The following is a 20,467-nucleotide window of genomic DNA, read 5'->3' as shown; positions in this document are numbered from 1 at the left end:
CCATGAAAGATTGGGTGATTGCAGATCAATCCACATGTTAAGGCCAAGGACAGAAAAAGAATCACAAGCCACAACCCAATTCTCCCAAAGCATAACCGCAGACTAACTGGAGGATGTCTCTGTTGTCAGTCTGATCTCCTCACGCTGTAGAAACTGTAAGCTATTTGCCTTTTTTCTTTTTAATTTTGTAAATTTTATGGTTGATAATTAAAGATGAGAAAGTTCCTAATAAGATTCTCTTGATGCATTGCTCAAATTGGGGTGATATCTAAGGCAGCTGTCGACTGAAGTGAGCGCAGGTTTAATCCCAGGAATTCAATGACAGTAGAGTTCAGAGTGTGATAGAAAAATCTTCACAAATTATTTGCTCTCCTGCCTCTAAGAATATCCCTTGGATGCTCAAGGTTTAGAAAATCCAGTACACGGAAAAGATGAGAATCTCTCAGAAGGACAGAAATGCAGCACTCGGTTATGAGGTGCTGCAGATACAAGGCACGCTGAGCAAAAACCCCCAGTTTTGCCTGAGAGGGTAGAGGACCAGGCAGAAACCTTAGTGTTTTGGAAGAAATGCAATTTCCTTCTGCCAACAAGCCAATAGCCTGAAAGTAGGAAATTAAACTCACTTCACAAAACCAGGAAGAGAGACATTGTGACTGTATTCAGACTCTTTTAACCTAAAAACAGAGAACCTGGGAACAGATTGGTTCAGTTGAGGAACCACAACTGCACACAGGTCTGGAAAACTCAATGTCCCACACCAGTTCACTGTGAAAAAGTGACAGTCCCTGCATAACAGTCTCTGGTTTGGGTGAGACCAAGCTACTGTCTGTGGGGCCAAGGCTCAGAGTAGAAACCTTGCCCGTGGGACGGGTCTGGATGCTCTTCTTTCGGCCAGGCGACCTCCGACTCGAGCCTTGAGATGAAAATCATCTCAGTCTAAAAACTATATTTATGTCCACAAGTGACTAGTTATCCCAGACAGTGGAGAGAAACAGGAACATTTTAAAGCATGACTTACTCATATTCTTTTAAATATCTGCTTCCCCATGAGAATAACTGCCCTGAATTCCATTGCTTACACTAACTGAATCTCCTGACTATAAAGGGACCCAGAGCGATGAGCTTCCTTATATAAAGAAAAACAACGTAGGTGTCTATACTTAGCCAAATAAATCCCACTCCTGAAGTCCACCACAGACATAGATGTCCAGATTTTCGGTAATGCATTCTTATTTAATGACCTCTACTTGTCTGGAGTTGAGCCATATGGCTTTTGTTTCCTTCAGACCGTTGAGCTTGCTGTATCTGTACCTAGAGCCACAACGCAGTCAAACAGCTCTGTCCGCCTGACTCCCTCCTAAAAAGTCCTTCCCGGAATTCTGAGCAGGTGGGTCTGCCATGAAGTCAAGGCAAGGACTACTGCAACCACTGCCACGCAGCTGCTCTGTGGATATGGAATTCACAGACTCTCGAGACAGATGTATTCCAAGAATGTAGGACGGACAGAGGAGGAGAGAACACGCTAGTATCCAACAGGCAGAAAACAGACAAGGCAGCATCTGGACAGCTGAGAGGGGTTGCTGACAGTGATGGAGTGAGCTGGCAGGTGGTGAAGGATGCTTCATCCCCTTCGACTAACCTCATAAGTGTACAGTCTCCTTGCTTCCTGAGCAATCCCCATAGCTGCCGTCCGATTCAGCAGTGCAACTATTCAAAGTGTTTGACACACTTCCCCCTAAAATTTCTCCTGTAGAAATAGTCTTCAGACAGAAAAAAAACCAGCCTGAGCAACACCAGACCGTAAACCCGCAGTTCTGAAAGAGACTGTTTGTAGCTACAACTCAATCATTCTGACCAATATGATAACTGCAATTTCAGCTGACAACTCTGTCCTGTATATTCCTTCCCTATTATCACATAGTTCAGATTGATCTACATTTTTCCCAGGATTACAATTCCACTTTGAGATCTTCTATTTAAAAGCAAATATTTCAAAATTACAAGAGCTTTGGTAAGAGATGGAAATGCAGAGATAACTTTTATTGCTGTTACCAGTGGTCCAACTATCATAAAAGGAATATTCTTAACGTCAGAACAACCCAGATTCATCTAGGCTTAGCTCTATTTTGACAGGTCTTGAATTTCACAGCTGCTACAGGCTAAGTCTAGACAGTAATTTGAAAAACATCTGTTTGATCATTCTTTAGATGTTAACTAGATGAGTAACTGGTATTTAAAATGCGTCTGCTGAGCCCTAGATAGAAACACACAATTTTTGCCTCCTGTACACCTTCCCATTACAGGCCCTGAATATCAGCATTGCACAGCTTAGAGGTGGAAGCTCATGTACTGGTCAATTCCTTAGTTAAAGAATTTGCCACAGAACAAATATCTTCCTGCAGATTTATAAATGTGAGCCTAAGCCTTCCATTACTTTTAAACATAGCCAAGTTCCAGCTGGTTTAAAACAATGGTGTTCCACCCACATTAAGAAGCTAAGACAAATTAATCCTTCTGAGAGTCCAATCTACTACATGCAACATGTTCTGACTACAAACTTGTGAGTTACACCCCTTGCACTTTGGTTTCCTGTCTATAAAATGGGCATGTTCGTGTAACTTGATATATTTCAAATTTTCTTCTGTCTTTCCCCTGGAAAAACACCAGATATAAAAGCCTTCCACATCTTTTCAGATACCTGTACAGCGACAAAAAGAATGGAATCTGAGCCAATGGCTGATCCCCGTTACTGTGGTACAGAAAAGAATGACAGCTTTACTTCACAGTAGACGTACAGCTACAAAACTCTTCCTGATGTAGGATTTACTATATGAATAAGTACGAGCATTCAATACAGTCACAGTAACTTAAACAAGACATAAAAGGAATTTTTTCACAATGAGAGTGACCAAACATTTGAATGAATTGCCTGAAGAGGCTGTGAAACTTTCATCCTCGGAGATTTTCAACTCAACAAGGCTTGACAACCCTGTTATGAGCAGGAAGGTGAACCTGATGACGTACACCGTTTACTCCTCAGCATCTTGGTAGCCCTGCACTGGACCGTCTCTAGAAATTCCCTGTCCCTCTCAAGCTGGGGAGCACACAGCTGGACACAGTACTCCAGATGAGGCTTCACCAGGGCAGAGGAGAGGGGTAGAAGAACTTCCCTCAACTTGCTGCCCACACTCTGCTTGATGCCCCCAGGATGCCATTGGCTTCTTGGCCATGAGGGGACACTGCTGTCCATGTTTAGTTTATTATCAATCAGAACTCCCAGGTCACTCTGTGCAGAGTTGCCCTCCAGCAGGTCACCCCCAGCCTGGCAGGAGAGTCTCTGGTGAATCAGCCAGTCCTCCCAGTTTGGTGTCATCACTGAACTCGCTGAGGGTTGCTCTGGCCTGTGGTTGACTGGCCCCAGAACTGATCCCTGTGGAACCCCACTGTTTGCAGGCCTCCGACTTGTCTTGGCTCCATTGATCACCACCCTCTGGGCTCTGTCATTCAGTCAGCTCTAGAACCACTTCAACATCCACTCATCCAACCCATACTGCCTGAGCATGCTGCTCCCCATTTGCTTATTCTCAGGAGCTTTGTCTAACCTATCTCAAAATAACCCAACAGGACTTTTACTGCAATGACCATCCCATCGTTCAATGCAAGGATTATTTTTGCCCCCCTAGCTCAATCCACAAATGTTTGAAAACCTACCTTCATTGGCCTCTTGAGCGCCTCCTGAATATCCACACGCTTCCGCATAATGGTCTGGTCCAGTTTGCGTTCAAAGGCCAACAGATCCATGTAGGCCTGGGACTCAGGAACCAGCTCCCGGATCTGAGGAGGAAGCAAGGAACATCCAAGTACTGGAAGCAACAATCCACCACATTCCAGAGTGGTAACACTGACACCATCCCAGCCCTTAGACAGATGTGCCCAGGAGGAATCACTCAAAGACAGCAGTTGCAGGTTAGCAGGGCTGGTATCAGTGGTGTGGTACAGGCCTACAACTGAAACATCGGTGCACTGAACTAAAGCTAACCAGCTCTGGAAGACTCCAGATGGATCCACAGGGATCATCCACAGGGAATCATGGCTTCTTTTTTTTTCAAGTGAGGCTTAGCTACAAGCAGCCTGTGAGCCACCGCTCTTGGCAATGCAAAACGCAGCGCATTGTTCCTGTTTAAACTAAAAAAGTGTTGGGTCTCTCTAGGCTACAATTAAAGGGCCTGTGTTCATGCTGAATTTCTAAAAATCAGTATTACCCATTGTAAGCAAAAACTGCCATTTAGGAAGGCGACCTTTGTCAACACATCTCGGCTGAAATGAAATTGACTTTCACATTAAAGCTTCAACGTGACCAGCTATGAGGTATTAACTCAAAATCTTGCCAACTTTTATTGGTATTTTAACACATCAGCTAAACTACATTAGTTCTATTAACAAAATCTCTTTTATTTTCCCTTTTCCAGAGAAGTTAGCCGAGGCGGTGCTACGAAGTAGGCTGGGAGGAAGACCTAACGATATCAACTTCGAAATGGGCAAGTTTACCCTTACGTGAAAAAGCTGTGTTTTAGTTGGGAATAACTCACGATGGCAAACCATGAAAGAAAAGAACTGTAAGTAATTATAATAAATCTTTTGGACTGTCTTGTCCATTTCTATGATATTCACTCTAGCTTTCACTGATACAACTAAAATATTTCACTTTTTGAACACCTCTGTTCTACAGGAACAAAAAGCTAGCTGGTATTCCCGTTTTGCTTTAGAATCAGAAGTCTACAGTTTCAATCTGGTGCAAGACAGTTGCTGATGACACAAAACTGGGAGGGGTGGCTGACGCACCTGAAGGCTGTGCTGCCATTCAGTGAGAGCCGGACAGGCTGAGAGTTGGGCAGAGAGGAACCTCCTGAGGTTCACCTAGGGCGAGAGGAGAGTCCCGCAGCTGGGGAGGAACAATCCCCTGCCCCAGGTCAGGCTGGGGGAGACATGCTGGAGAGCAGCTCCAGGAGAGGGACCTGGCAGTGCTGATGGGCAGCAAAGAAACATGAGCAGCAGCAAGAAGCCAATGGCATCTTGGGGGCATCCAGCAGAGTGTGGGCAGCAGGTTGAGGGAGGTTCTCCTGCCCCTCTGCTCTGCCCTGCTGAGGCCTCATCTGGAGTCCTGTGTCCAGTTCTGGGCTCCCTGGCTCAAGAGAGAATAATGTCCTTGGAAACCAAAAGAAGAGGAAACAGAATCCGTGACGTAGACCTGAAATATCAGTAGGGTATCTGGGAGGAGCTGTTAAGAAAAAAGCTCCTTATGTGTACAGACACAGTTTTGCAAATAATGGAGGTGTGATAAAATTCAGGAATGGTGCGTAAGACGCGCAAGTTAATTTGAAGAGTTGTGAATTCTGTGAAGACACAAACACCTGTGTGAGAGAGAATGGGCAAACATCAGTTCCCAATGTCCTGCGAGGACATAAGAAGTATTGCGCTCGGTCATCCCAAAACTCATCTGTCCTAGTATTGTGTCTCTGACAACACTTGAAAGTTGTTGCCCTTTAGTACCTACAACAGCCTGAGGCAAGGCATTCCAGAGCCTCACTAGACAGGAATCTGGAAAAGGAACCTCCTTTTACTCACTTTGAACTGGCCATCTGTTAGTTTCATTTGATGCCGTCTTCTTGCATGGCTGGAGCAGCAGTGGGCAGGCATCCCCTACGCACCTTCTCCACGCTGCTCATACATTGCACAGTTTTTTGTCATCTCCTTCTTAATATTTCTCTTTTCCAGCCTGGAAAGGAGCCATTCCTCCCTTCCTTATTTAGATTGATCAAGACTATCAAATAAATGCCTCTTTCAACCGTATTTGTTTGTTTCCAGCCACAACAACACCTCCTCCATGTACAGCAGGACTAACACTTTGGAGAAGCAGAAACCGCAGAGTCAGACCCTCCGTTCAGCTTTAGCTGAACCACTGTATTTTTAACTGCTTGAATTCTTTCACAAAGGCTTAGCATCAGCAGAACAATAAAAGATGGTGAGCATTTTTAAGAGCGAAGCGTGAAGAGCAAGCATTGCCCTGGAAACATCAAGGAGTCACCAGACAGCTGCAGAATAAAGACAGCTAGGCAATACTTCCTCCCTACAGTGAATACGAATCTTTAGACCCAACAAAATACCCCAATGCTTTTATCCTGTCCCACACAGAAGAAAAGATTCCTCAGTTCCTTCCACACAGAGGAAATTAATCGTGCTCTACTGCAGTCAATTAAAAATTCCTTCACAAACCAAAAAACAATGAAGAAGAGTGTGCCCTTCAGATAGATGTTTCTTTCCAGGTGAAAGCTGCCTATCATTAAGGGTACCCCACAAAAAAACCACTGGAATTTGATCCATTTCAGGTAGGAAACAACAGTCGGAGCTGTATTCTTCACTATCTGAGCACGACAAGCAAAAACGGTTTCAGTAATTTGCTTCTAAGACAAAAATAATTTTCAGACACTAATTAAAAGAGATTTGGCAACTTCCTTAGAATTAGGCTGGTCTATAATTTCCATCTTTCAGAGAAGTAACAAAAGCTTCTTGCTCCCACCAAGTCTGACAAGCCTGGTAAGATCCTCAGCCAAGTTTTTTACTACCTACAGCAGATGCACAGTGCAAGTGCCTAAGCTCTACGCTGTTTATATTTGAATGCTTAATTACATAAAGGAGGATGATAGGTCACATCTCCAAATTAGGATTATGAGGAGTCATTATGAGTTACTCTCAAAGTTCTAGCGAAAGCAATTCAGTACCTCCTTTATGTTGAGTGGCCGGGCAGCACCTATGACCCGGCCAAACCTCTGAGGCATACAGTTCAAAGAAACAACTGAAGAGGAGACCACCAAGTCAATCAGCAAGGAAAAGCATCAGCTTTAGAGCAGGGAGACAGATAGCACAGAAAAGCAACATTTCTGCTGATTTCTGCCAGAGATGTTCTATGGAACAGCAGTTGGATCACAGGTACCAGCTCGAAGGGATGTAAGGAGGCCTCTGGAACAACTTCCTACTCAAAGTGGGGTCAATGATGAGGATATGTCAGGGTTTGAAAATCCCCAGGTATGGAAATCCCCAAATCTCCCTGAATTCCAATGCCTGACTGTCCTCTTGTGAAAAAGTTTCTCCTTACACATAACCAGTTCCTCTCCTGTTTCAGCTTATGTTTGCTGGCTCTCATTTTCCTGCCATGCTCCAATGGAAAGCCTGGCTCAATCTCGACCATCCTCTCCTGGGATCTGGCCAACTGCTGTTAGGTCCCCTCAGAGCCATCCTTCCTGCAGGCTGAACAAGGCAAGTTCTCTCAGTCTGTCCTGATGGGTTGATTCAGCCCTCTGATCAATCTGATAGCCCTCTGCTGAATTCAGTCCAGTTTGCCAATATTTTTCTTGAATTGAGGGTCATGAAACTGGAAGCAGTGCTCTAGCTGTGAGCTAATGAGTACTGAGCAAAGTATTGGTGACAAAGTGCCTCAATCTCTTGGCTGTGTTCCTGTTCACATGGCCCAGGACGCTGTTGATCATCTTTGCTGCCAGAGCACACGTTCATATTCAGCTCACTTGTCACAGGGGCCTCCAGGGCCTTTCCTGCAGTGCTGCTCCCCAGACAGGCAGCCCCAGCAAGAGCTTACTGCTCCCCACTTTCTCAACAAAGAACTTTGTGTTTAGCCTTGTTGAATGTCATTAAGTTCCTGTTGGCTCCTTCCCCATCTTGTCCTGCTCTCCCTAACCACCACCCTGTCCACAAGCATATTGACTGGTTCCCCCCGCCCCACGATTTGATATCACCTGCAAATTTTGCAAGCAAGCACACCACCGCCTCCTCTGTCATTGACAGAGATGCTAAACTGAACAGCTGCCAGGAGAGATCCCTGCAGCACTTTGCTTGTCACTGTCTTCTGGGTAGAGTGCAATCTATTGGCCACTACCCTCTAAGTCAAATCACCAAACCACATGGTTGTCCACTCACCTCAATCAAAGTGTCCCAAGGTACATTACATCCACTGCTATCTCTTTCTCACAGACCCAGCCATTTGATCAGAGGAGGCAATCAGGAGGGCCAGGCACGATTTACCCTTGCTAAATCCACAGCTACTGTTTCCTGTTACCTTTTCCTTCATGTGTTCGGAAATGTGTTTGGCAGAGCACTTGCCCTGTGATTTTCCCAGGGACCAAAGTGAGGCCTACTGGCTGCAGTTCATCGGATTCTTCTTTCGGCCTTTTACACAGATGGATGCACCAGGAACCTGCCCGAATTTCCAGGATATTTCAAAGAGAGTGGCCTTGCAAAGATGTTGGTCTGTTCCCTCAGCACCCTCAGATGAAGCCTGTCGAGCACCATGATGCTGAATGGGTCTAGTTTTTTCGAGTAATACCAGGCTCAATCCTTGTCCATTGCTGGCTGTTCGCTGATCACAGAGGTATGGGAGACAGCATTAGGGCAGACAAAGTGAGTACTTCAGACTTACGTGCCTCTGTTGTCAGGAGTCTGAGGCCCAGTGTGAAGAACAGTAGCCAGTATAAGAGACAAAAGTGCCACTGAAGGAGAAGCAGTTTTCTGTCTCAAAGTTGCACTCCTCTCAGCAAGTTAAGTAAGGAAAAGCAGAGAGACAGAGAGCTACAGAGTCAGATCAACTTTCAGCTGAGATTCTGCATCAGAATGGGTAGGCAAGGAAGATGAAGAAACAAAACAGTGAATCACAGTCATGGTGCCTGGGAAAAAAATGTAGTAACTCAGAACCAAGAGAAAATAAGAAAAAGACGCAATCTGACGTGCAGTCATGTTTCTCTATGGTTTGTGGCATGAGGTTGAGACTTGGGTGACAAAGGCCGCATCAGCTCCAGAGATTTAGGTCCCCAGCTGTGAATGAAGATGCCTATGAACTTTTCTGAAACTGAATGAGGGTTTTGGTGACTCAAGAACAAGGGAAGGACCCAGAGGTAAGGACATTGGGGTGAGGTGTAGCCTACTGCACAGAACTGGAATCGATGTTGAATATATCGTGAAAAATGCTAAGCCTTGTTACAGTGCAGTAGGGCAGCCTGGGCTTCTTTACATTAAAACTGCATTTCAGACAAAAGATATGCAGTAGATCCAACTGACTTGCACGTAAGGAAAGTATTTGACATTCAGTCATAAAGGGAACCTCTAGTTAAGTCTCAGAAATAGGGATTAGAACAAGAACAGTATGCGATAAAGAACTGGCACATAATGACCATATACTGTACCAATGTGGTAAGTCATAAGACGTGATCCCCATCTGCATGGTTAGCTATTTCCAGTACCGACAGAAATGCATTAGTGGTGTTCAAGCACTGGTGATACCGGTAATCTGCAAAACTATGCACGTATCTGAAACCGAAGAGGTAGGTTTGAAGAGGTTCAAGAGGTGAATTTAGCCTGGAATTAATGTAATGAAGGGCTGTGAGGATTAGAATTGTAAGGAGCAACTGTTGCTTGGCAAACTGAAAACACTTGCCTTGTCAAGCCCATCCAAAAAGAAAAAAAATACTGCCGGATCTAAAGTATCTCCTAGCTAAGGAAGCTGACTAGCCTTGAGGCAGCCGTTGTATCACAGCTTCCTTGACAGAAGAAATCAGACTGGATGTGCCAGGAGGTCCCCTGCAGCTCCATAATCCCATCTTCCTACATGTAATAGTTCACTAGGTTGAACTTTCTCGTACCATTACACCCATGCAAAATTAAATCCTTCTCAAAAAGGTGAAGTGTAGCAGCTGAGTAACCCTACCCATCCAGCAATACACTGCAGTGCTATAGCACAGGCTTGATCAGAGATCCTGAAGTCCAAGGGCAGGTTACCTGTGCCAACTGCCTGTCTCGCAGTGCAGCATGTAGCACTGAGAACCCCATCTCCTTTTCCACTGCTACATAAGACATATTTGAAGAGTAAAATGTATCTAATATCTTCTGTTCTCCCTTTCGCAGCCCCCCCAAAAACCACAAGCAAGAGTCTGCAAAAAATCTGTGGGTATCAGATGCTGGCTGGCTGGAAAATACTCCAGGAGTAGCTCCAGAAAGCTGGAAGTTTTGCCCTGTGTTTCACGTGCGTTCCACAACCACCCGTGCAAAGCCTCAACTTGACACCAGTGAACACAGCATTCTCTCATCCCATGAACCGTGAGCATAAGGAGGTTCTGACACACTGACTGCTGCCTAATGGAGCACCTCAATCCAGACACAATGTCCTACCATTGGTACCAGCACTCCAGCTGCACTGATAAAAACTCCATTGCAGACAGAACTCTCGGTGTTGTGTTCAGATTACTGGCTGACAGCAGCAGAGATACTGCAAGGCCAGAAGCCTTGGTGGGAGCACGGCTCTGCAAGGTGCTAGCAGCTGTACAGGTTTTGACATCCTTGAATAAGGCTGTACCTATTAAAGGATTAGCATGGATACAATATGGCTAAACTGAGGCACAAGTCTTCCATTGCCAAAAAAGTTTGGTTACCTCTGTTCTGAGACCTTTTCATCTTTCAAGAGATCAAAAAAAAAAAAAAAAAACCACAAAAAAACCTTGAAATAGATGTGATGTTTGAAGCGAGAGGTGGTGTTGCCTGTGACGACAATCTGTGTGGGACAGACGGGACTGACAGCACAGGAAACGTAGCTTTACGTTTAGGAAAGTACAGGCTCCAAGTAGAGCAGGAATGAGGCTTTAACACAAACACCATAGAGGCTGCAAGCAGTTCAAAGGTCTGGATTTAGCAGTAGCTTCATCCTTTCGATGCAGCAGTGTAAGAGAACTAGAGGTGACCCTATGAGAGGCTGTTCTTTCGGAGGGTGGCAGGAATTACAGAACTGGTGATAAAATGGCATCGGGAGTACCACAGTGGGCTCACCTCCTCGAGTGGCAGGCACTAGGAACTGTGGAATGTCGCAAAAGAGAATCTGGAGGCTGCCAGCTACTTTGGGTTTTACACTAGCAGTGGAGAGGTAGGCTCAGAAAAGATGAGATCTACACATCTGTCAAAGGGGCTCTGAGCCTGGAAAAAAGCACCAGAAGCCAGAACCCACCAGAAACTGGGACTAGAGTGTGACGAGGGTGTGTGCTTTGAAGACTATGGAAGCTTGCGTTTTGGGACCTAGAAGGTTTTGGGGGAACTGCACCGAAGAGGGCACACGAATGGAAAAGTCTGGGAATCACAAAAGAGAAGGGAAGCAGAGAGAAATTCTAACGTTTAAAACGGAATGTGGAGATTTAAGCATTGAGGACTGAGCACAGGCAGGCACTAAAAGCTAGATATATCCCCAGGGATAAGAGAATTAACAACTCTCCGGACAAGGCGGGCCTGTTGAACTCTGTTGTTTACACAGGCTCATTTCAGCCCTGCTGTAACACAGCTACAAACATCAGGAGCCATCAGCTCTGCTAGGCCAGAGAGACCCGAGGGCAAGCCCATCTCCTCCGGCACAGCTGCACTCCCAGACAGCTTTTGGCGAGCCTCAAACATTGATCAAAGCCACCCTGGTGAGGCAGCAGCCCCGGCGCCGCAGCACAGCGCAGCCCAGCACCGGCGTCCATCCAGCAAGCGGCAGTGCTGGCCCGGCTAACCCGGCGCCGGGGGCGCGCAGGCCGGGCGGCACTCGCGCTCCCTCCCAGCCCACAGCCCAGCCCAGCCTTGCTCCCCACGCTTGCACCCACTGACTACTTACTTTTTAATTAGATTTTTAAACAAAAAGTGAAAGTATTTTCTAAAATCCTACTCATTATACTGAGATGCTGAACTGATTGTGAAGGGAATAGGAAATGAAAGCGACTCACCCTCTGAGGGAGAATTTTGTCAGCCATCTTCCTCCTCTTGGCACTGTACATTTTTTAAAGAAAAAAACACGTTACCATGGTGACAGATCTAGGAGTAACGAGGCCACCTGCTAAATTATCCTGACATCTCCACATGCTGGTGCACAGCTGTGCATGCATCAGCAAAAGGGTCTCACCCATGCCCAGGACTTAGGACCCCTTCTCTCAGCAGCCTGGAAGGCAGTTAGCTAAGAACAGATCAGGGCTGTCTGTTATGCATCTTGGAAAGAAATCTGTAAGTTCTTTGATTGCAGCATCCTCTGTGCTGCAGGGCAGCAATATATGCAAGTGCATGTGCACATGCTGTCTGTGGATCCAGAGGAAGTGTGTGGGAAGACAGTCCGCACGTGTGGAGGTGTGCACGGATACACCTATGCATATGCACATCCCAGTGGCTCGGTGCCTCTAAACAGAATGTGAACTTCCCTAAACAGATGCCACGCATTCATTCATTCACACCCAGAATCAAGTGCTCATGAAAACACACACATATATGTGTATTTCACAAGATGTATGAAAACACAGATATATACACACACCCTTCCCTACATATACACTTGTTTTATTGCAATGCATTTGCAAGACATGCAACGACAAGCGGACTTACGGCTCCATATCTGCTCGTCTTTAGGAACGTACACGTGGGTGGGAGGTAAGTGTGCTCTTGCAGTGTACACAAGTAATGTGCCTCTACCCAAACACAAACATATTTATACACCTATGCTATAAAAACATACCTGTGTTTCATAGACTCATAGAATGGTAGGGGTTGGAAGCGACCTTTGGAGACCATCTAGTCCAAACCCCTTGCAGAAGGAGGTTCACCTAGATCAGGTCACGTAGGAACATGTCCAGGTGGGTCTTGAAGACCTCGAAGGAAGGAGACGCCACAACTCCTCTGGGCAGCCTGTGCCACTGCTCCGTCACCCTCACGGTGAAATAGTTTTTTCTTATGTTTAAGTGGAACTCTTTGTGTTCCAGCGTCATCCCATTACCCCTTGTCCTGTTACTATCTACCATAGAAAAAAGGGATGTCCCAACCTCCTGACACCCACCCTTTAGATATTTATAAATGTTAATAAGATCACCCCTCAATCTCCTCTTCTCCAGACTAAACAGCCCCAGTTCCCGCAGCCTTTCCTCATATGAAAGATGTTCCAGTCCCCTGATCATCTTGGTGGCCCTGCGCTGGACTCTCTCCAGCACTTCCCTGTCCCTCTTGAGCTGAGGAGCCCAGAACTGGACACAGGACTCCAGATGAGGCCTCATCAAAGCAGTGTAGAGGGGGAGAAGAACCTCCCTCGACCTGCTGGCCACACTCTTCTTGATGCATCCCAGGATGCCATTGGCCTTCTTGGCCACGATGGCACGTTGCTGGCTCATATTTAGTTTATTATCAATCAGGACTCCCAGGACTCTCTCTGCAGAGCTGCTCTTCAGCAGTTCGACCCCCAGCCTGTACTGGTGCATGGGGTTGTTCCCAGATGCAGGACCCTGCACTTATGTTTGTATACATACACACAAATATACATGTGCCTAAGCAACGGTACCCCTCAGAAAGACAGACAAATACACTGACTTTTGAATTCTTCAGATTCTAAGAACTGTTTGTGTCCACCAAACTTGTCACCTAGCTTTCTCCAACAAGAAATTCAGGCTTTATTCTTTACCTCTGTAATTTGTGAGGCCTTTATCTGAAGCAGGAGATTAATCACTTCATCTGTGACAGACAAATAGGAGAAAGCAAATTGCCTGCCACTGCTCTGTCATGTCACAAGGATGCTCCTCCTTACTGTTTTCATACGGGAACTCTGCCATCAGCCATGTCCACGTAAAAGCTGTTTCCACATGCATCAATGTGGCATACTCCCTCTTCCTAAGATTGCTAAGAATAAGCCTGGCCTGAAATATCAGGTTATTAGATTCTTCCCCATCCCTATACAAGCCAAGCCTGAGGAACTATTTGTGCTTGGAGATGCAAACCACATCCTTCCTCGGGAGCAGAAAATTCATCTACAGTCAGACCCAACTTCACAGGTGAACAATGTCCCCCTTTAAAAGCACCGGAATAATGGGAATAATGGGACTGAAGTGTTACATGCTGTAAAGCTCTACCACCTTCCACAGCTCACAATGTCAAACCTGCACTGAAACACAAAGGGAAATGGGATATGCACGCTCCCACAAAATCCCAAAGGCTTACAATTAAAAAGAGGGTAACAAACCAGCCAAAAATCCTCAACAGCTTGAGCCTCAACCAGCTCTCCAAGGGTCTATTACAGAAATGAGACTTTTGTCACAATCAAACCTGCCAAGAGAGGGACTACACCTTCTTGGCCCGCTTGTGCCAGAGGACTCAGTTACTCACAGAACTGGACACAGGGGGCCAGAAAAGCTTGTCTGAAAAAACAAAAACATTTCTAATGGGAAATGACAGGAAAGTGGAAATCAACGAGGGGAAAACATCCAGCACATTACCTGGAGGGAACGCATGACAGAAGAAACAGAGAAACTTTCCTGTGTACCGAGCAAGCACTGGTGTGAGCTGGACTCACTACAGGATGGACCGATGATGGGTTCCAAATTAGAAGCAACAAAGACAATAAGTGGGGACTGGGAACTTCTCCCTTCTGTGAGTTATAGGCCATCAACGTTTAGAAAATACTCTTCTTTAATGATCCCTGGCAACTGGTTAGGGACTAAAGTTTACCTTAATTATCCAGCAGAGGCAAATTTTCAGGTTCTATCACGTGTACTTGAAGGTTAGACATTATTTTGTGCGGTTTCCTCCTGGGTGGCACCTTCCAGGTGCTGTGGAATGTGCATTTTGAGTAGCGTTCGGCAAGGCCTCCAAGATGTACACACATCTCCCATGCTCATGTGCTGCACTCACACGCATTCCTTCTGCACTCAATTTTATTCAATCATCATGTATTAACACTCTCAGGATTGGTGTCTTTCCCAGATGCATCTCGGATACAAGCATTCCCCGCTCTGGCTTGCTGATCCAAGGCATACAACCTGGAGAGAGCAGGGGTCCTGAAGCGCTGAGCTTAGGGAGTCCTGTTCTACTCACAGCTAGGTAACAATGACCACCAGAACACTGTCTCAACCTGTTTATACACCTATCGTGATTTTGCAGAAGGCAGACAACCTAGATGACAGCATCCTATGTGTTTATCAGGAGCTGGCTCACACTTGGAACTCAAGACTGCTGGGATTTAATAAGTTGCAAAAGAAATCAGTGAACTGTTATTTAAGAGAGAAGGCATTCAGCACTGTGCAAAGTGAGCACAGTTTTAAAAGAGCTTTCCTTTTAGCAAATCCCTCTCATCCCATGATTTTTTTTTCCCATGCATCTCTGTTTACTTTACATGTAGGAACGCCCGTGACACTTGCAAGCTTTATGACCACCCTCCTGAGTGACCATAGCACAAGCATGCACGTGACTAACCAAAAAACATTTTCCACTTGTCTCGCTTACAAACCATTTTGTTAGCCAGACAGAAATCCGAGCAACTAAACAGAACAGATAACAAATAACACACTAATTGTACTGGATTGAAAAAGAAGTGCTCATTAACTTTAAAGGGTTACTGTAGCAGCTGGACTTTCGCGCTGATAAACCTGTGAGGGAACAGCATCCTAACTGTGAGACCAGACGTCAGTAAAGGTCAGCTTTTCCAAAACCATTCACAACCAAAGCAGACACTAAAATTTACCAACATTTTTTTCTGATTTAAGGAACTGAAAATATGTAACTTCTACTCCATCTCATTCGATCTTAAAATTCTTAACTATTGCTAAAAAGAGACAGGTTTTTCTTTCTCAAATTGTCCCCCCATGTTTCTCCCCAGAACACTCACCTCCTGGTTCGGTTCTGTGGGGCCTGCTGCTGCTGTTGCACTTGCTGCTGCACCTGCTGCTGCTGGACCTGCTGCGGTGCAGTGCGTTTGCGTGTCGTTTCCATCACAGCCTGGGGCATCCCAGGTCGCACTGAGGGGCTTCCAACATATGGGGGGCCTGGGGGACCCATGGGAGCCCCCTGATGGGGCATTCGAGCTCCTGATGGCATCCCAGGTCGCTAGAGAAGGAGTGAAACAGAAAGAAGAGCCAGTTTGGTCCCTGTTCCTTCAGCTGCAAAGACATTTATAAATAATCAGACACTGGCTCCAGCAAGTTCCCCATTTTGACCATCCTGACAAGCCCTGAGTAGTAATACAGAGCACATGAGCTCTGGACTGGTGTTTCCTGGATGTCCTAAAGAGGAATTCAGTGACAAAGTAGATAGGAAAGAGGAAGGAAAAATACTAGGCTTGGGAAAACCCTTGGTGATCAGTAGCATATCTGGGCCAGCTCACAGCAGAAAGCTCTGCCTTCAGACCGAAGAAAAAGCTCCACGGCAGCCACACACAGCCCAAACTGGTGCCGCTCATGCGTTAACCACAGCTACAAGCTCACATCCACGGTGCGTCAGATGTTGCACTGACTAGCAGGCTGTTGGGATCAGTAAGAAGACTGTAGCAACCCAGGGTGAGCCATGAAAACACCATGATAAAACACCTTCGGTTACGAGCCCTCTCTTTCACCTACACCAGAGAGCAGTGTAAGTTCACAAAGTGACAAGAATCCTTTCAGAAAAGGTCACGCCTCTGATCAGGCCTATACAATTAAAAAAAAAAAAAAAAAAGGTCTGTGGTAGTTTGTCAGCAGACCCTGTAGGCATTCTGGAGTCCTGACATTTACACTGACATCAGCATACTCTGGAGAGACACTCTGGGTCAAAGCACAAGCTTAGTGCTGTACAAGACACATAGTAAACTCATCTGTGTCCTGCTTCCTAGAGCCCAAAACAAGCCACTAAACAAAAGAAAGGACAGGAAAGAAACAGAGAACATCACTTTGCCACTGTCCGTGGCTTGAGCACATGTTGAATGCTACGTGCAGTTCTGGCTCCTGCCGTTCAGTAACGATAGACTAGGCCTGAAAAAGTTCAATGACTGGCACATAAATTACTAAGATATGGAACTGCATCCACATAAGTAAAAGCAAATACACTACAACTTTCCATCTGGAAAGAGGGGCTCTCAGGTAATATACGGAGTCATTTGCTAGAGCTCTGTACAATTTTAAATGTCCCGGAAAGGACAGTTGGTGATTGACTGTTCACTGCCCCTTCCAGAATACATTAACTGCAGTGGTCAGAGAAGGCCGGAAGAAGGCAAGCTCACAGACAACCAGAAGGGAGTAGGTTGCCACAGAGGGAGGAGTCAGCCTTTCCAAAGGGGTGCTGCTGACAGGGAAAACATACTTGTCTCAGAAACTTCTTCAAGCTAGCAAGAGTTGAAAATTGAGAAAGTACTTGGGGGAAGTGCACCAGTGGTCTCCAAAGTGAGGTGTGTGCACCCCAGAGGGTGTGCAGCACAGGGCTGGGAGGAAAGTGTGGTTTACACTGTTAAGAAATAAAAATAAATAATTTCTAAAAACTAGTTTATTTTGTCTTTATATTGTCCTTTAATACTTTCCAAAGATATGATTAAATATATATCACTCTAGATATAATTTGCAACTGCACCTCCGTATCAATTATCCAAATTCACTGTGGTACCCAAAGCCCCAGATCAGTGCCCCCCCCCGATCATCACAAGTCTTATATATTCCTTATGCTTGTATGCATGAATGGAACTGCAAGGATTTCTGTAGGAAACTGATTGTGGGCATGGCCACTGAGCAGAGAGGCAGTGAGAGAAGGCAAACTGACAAAACGGAGGCTTTGGGCAGAGCTGGAAACACCTTCTCCCATGAACAAGGAGCTATGAAAAATGCTGGAATAGTGCAACTCTCTCCATTCCCATGCACTCATCCCCACCTTCTGACCCAGGCAGAGTCAGCAAACAGCCTAGAAAATGCTTCTCATTTGAACTTGTATTTAAGATCTCTGTGGTGTTTGTTAATTCACACATTGTGGCCTTCTTCCAGCAAAGAGCAGCCCGTTGAGCCTGCTGTTGCCTGTCAGTCAACTGAGGAGCATTTGACAGTGATTCAGAAAAGACAAGATCCTGAGCACAGCAATGTCATGTTCTTCTGTCCTTGAGACTGCCTGGCCACAAGTGTCAGACTGCAGGCCCGCTTTTCTGCTTCCATAAAGGACACCTTAAGGCCTGGAGAACAAGGTCAGCAAGCCAAATCTACTATGAATCTAAGTCTGACATCTTTGAACTTCCTTTGTTAAGCATCAAATGAGAAAACAGCCACAACTCTAGCAGAAGCATATTCAATCTCGCTCCTTACCCCACCTCATTCCTTCCCCTCCCTCCTCACGTTCCTATCTCCAATATCATCCATAGATAAAACATTAGTCACCAGGCCACTGCCATCTCCCTGCTGCAAGCTCACCCAACTCCCAGTATAGAAATGCTTTATCTAAACTTTCCTAAAAGAACATGCAAGCGGTACTTTACCTTATCTAAAAGCTTATTTTGCTCTCAAACACACAGGCAGGACAAGTCAGTGACAGACAAGATACTGGATGATTCACAATACCAATGTTAAAATATTAAAAGCCTTGCTACTAAGAGTGTTACAAAACCACTACGTCTTTTGAAAGAGATGGTGAAGGTGGATCTGTCTGTGGGGCAGGATCTGTCTCTTCCCCCTTCCACACAGGGACGGAATCATTCCTGAATCCCTCTCACCCATGGGAAAGGCTGCAGTGCAAACCAACAGCAATGCACTCTCTGTCCTGGGAAACCATTGACCCTACACCACTCTACCCAACCCAACTTTGCTCTTACCCAAAGACCTGTCCCCTTTTGTCCTCCATCGACTCCATGTGCATATATTACTCTGAAACACTTCAAGCACTTAACAGGAAGAGGGCAAAACCACTGTGGGCCATGAGAAGTGAGGAAGACCATGTAATGTCCCCAGCTGAAGGGACCACTCCCATAGCTCTGAGAAGATGAAACAAAGAGTAGAACAGAACTGCCAGCAGAGCAGTGAGGCAAGGCCAAACAGTAGGGCAGACAGAGAAAGGCACACAACCAGTAGTTTGTGCACGCACACTGGTCCCTGAGAACTCTGCCGACTGCCAGCGTTCCTGTACACAGCACTTGACTGCCCTGACTTAACCCTTCCAAAGCTGAGCACACAGTCAGTGCCATGAGCACACCACCTCCCCAGCAACCACTGCCAAGTCCCTGTCACTATCTTCCCAGTCTCCCAAGTTAGGCATTTGGCTTTTCTACTTTCTCCTGTGTGAACCTCCTGTCAGATCAGAGGACTGCCTCTTTCCTCTTCCTCATTCTTCAAGTGAACTTCTCCTGTCTGATGGTAGGAATGAGATGACATGGGAGTGGTGCTTTCCTATGTATTTCTTCTGCAGAATCTCTTCTCAAGGGATGTTAACATCACAGTAGTCAAAAAGAGGGAGAAGAAAAAAAGAGGGTTCCTGTCTGAACACATCAGATAGAGGAAAATAACCTGGAGAACTGACAAGTAAAAGAAAGTGTCAAGAAAAGAAGAGCAAAACCACCTAGGAGTGCATCAGCAAGGGCCTGAGCAGAGAACCCCTGCAATGCAATGGAGCATTGAGCTGCACCCACAGCAATTCCTCTCCTGACAGACACAAACTGTCCATCTTGCCTGTACAGGATGACTCCGATGGCACAAAGGAGCTGCCGCAGGCTTCTCATTAACAAGGAAACTGACGGATTTGGAGAACAACAACAACAATTACTGAGTATAGACATTGCATATTTATTTAAACTAAAATCAGAAGCTACCTTGGGTAGGGAACAGAACATGTCAAGGCATTACAGTACCTACTGATTTCTATAAGGCATGAAGATAAGCAAGAGGAGATGCCACATGCTGTCTGGAGGTAAGAATGGGTCAACCAGAAGTATCTGGAACAGTAATGAAATTTAGACTAGAATGACACTGTCTGATGACAACAGGCTTCTGACTGCATAAACGGTCTCCCAGCTGAATGTGCCATTTCAAATTGGACTCTTAGAAATACAAGAAAAAAAGTTGTAGACGGCTTGTCTCCTCTCCTCTAACTACAGATGTTACCTCATACAGGTCCTGGAGGGGTTTTAACGTCTATGAATCTTTGAGAGATTTAGTAAGCAGAAACATCAGCACTGCAATTCTTCTTGCTTGTCTGCCATATTCACCTTCCTTCATTTCTCAACAGCTCTCACATCTTAGAATCAAGGTCCAAGCGATTCAGGTTCCACTTGTTTTTAAATAACGTTCACAACGATCCAAAAACCTTTAACTTAGAAAATATCCCATTTACAGAACTAGTAATTGCAACTTGAGACCTTCAGTGACCACCTTTCTGTTTCAGGCATGTCCATTCACAGCTCGGAATACTCAGACACCACACCTCAAAAGAAGCACTTGACAGACTCGGAGAATCACAGATGTCACTTGAATGCAACCAAGTGAAAAACTAAACTGGTTGTGAGACTGCAACTAATAAACCCCATACACCATCTTTGACTTACATCAGCTTGCCTGTTTTCATATATCTGATTATTGCTGTGATATAACATATGGAACAGATTTTGTGTGAAGAACTACCGGAATGCACCTCCTGACTCTCTAAAAAGGAG

General features: G+C 45.6%; 1 protein-coding gene across 4 annotated transcripts in view; it reads right to left on the bottom strand.

Moving 5' to 3' along the window:
- Positions 1-20,467, bottom strand: part of SMARCD3 (SWI/SNF related, matrix associated, actin dependent regulator of chromatin, subfamily d, member 3) — a 65,920-nt gene that overhangs the window by 20,964 nt on the left and 24,489 nt on the right. For all 4 annotated transcript variants that reach the window (XM_061996979.1, XM_061996980.1, XM_061996978.1 and 1 more), the window contains 3 exons: positions 15,710-15,927; positions 11,805-11,847; positions 3,712-3,834 (listed from right to left, as the gene is read on the bottom strand). In XM_061996979.1, the coding sequence (XP_061852963.1) occupies positions 3,712-3,834; positions 11,805-11,847; positions 15,710-15,927 (384 nt within the window). The remainder of the gene's footprint in view (positions 1-3,711; positions 3,835-11,804; positions 11,848-15,709; positions 15,928-20,467) is intronic.

This window comes from Colius striatus, chromosome 5 (assembly GCF_028858725.1).
Source record: "Colius striatus isolate bColStr4 chromosome 5, bColStr4.1.hap1, whole genome shotgun sequence".
In the NCBI taxonomy this organism is placed as follows: domain Eukaryota; kingdom Metazoa; phylum Chordata; class Aves; order Coliiformes; family Coliidae; genus Colius; species Colius striatus.
This window is presented reverse-complemented; position numbering and strand designations above follow the sequence as displayed.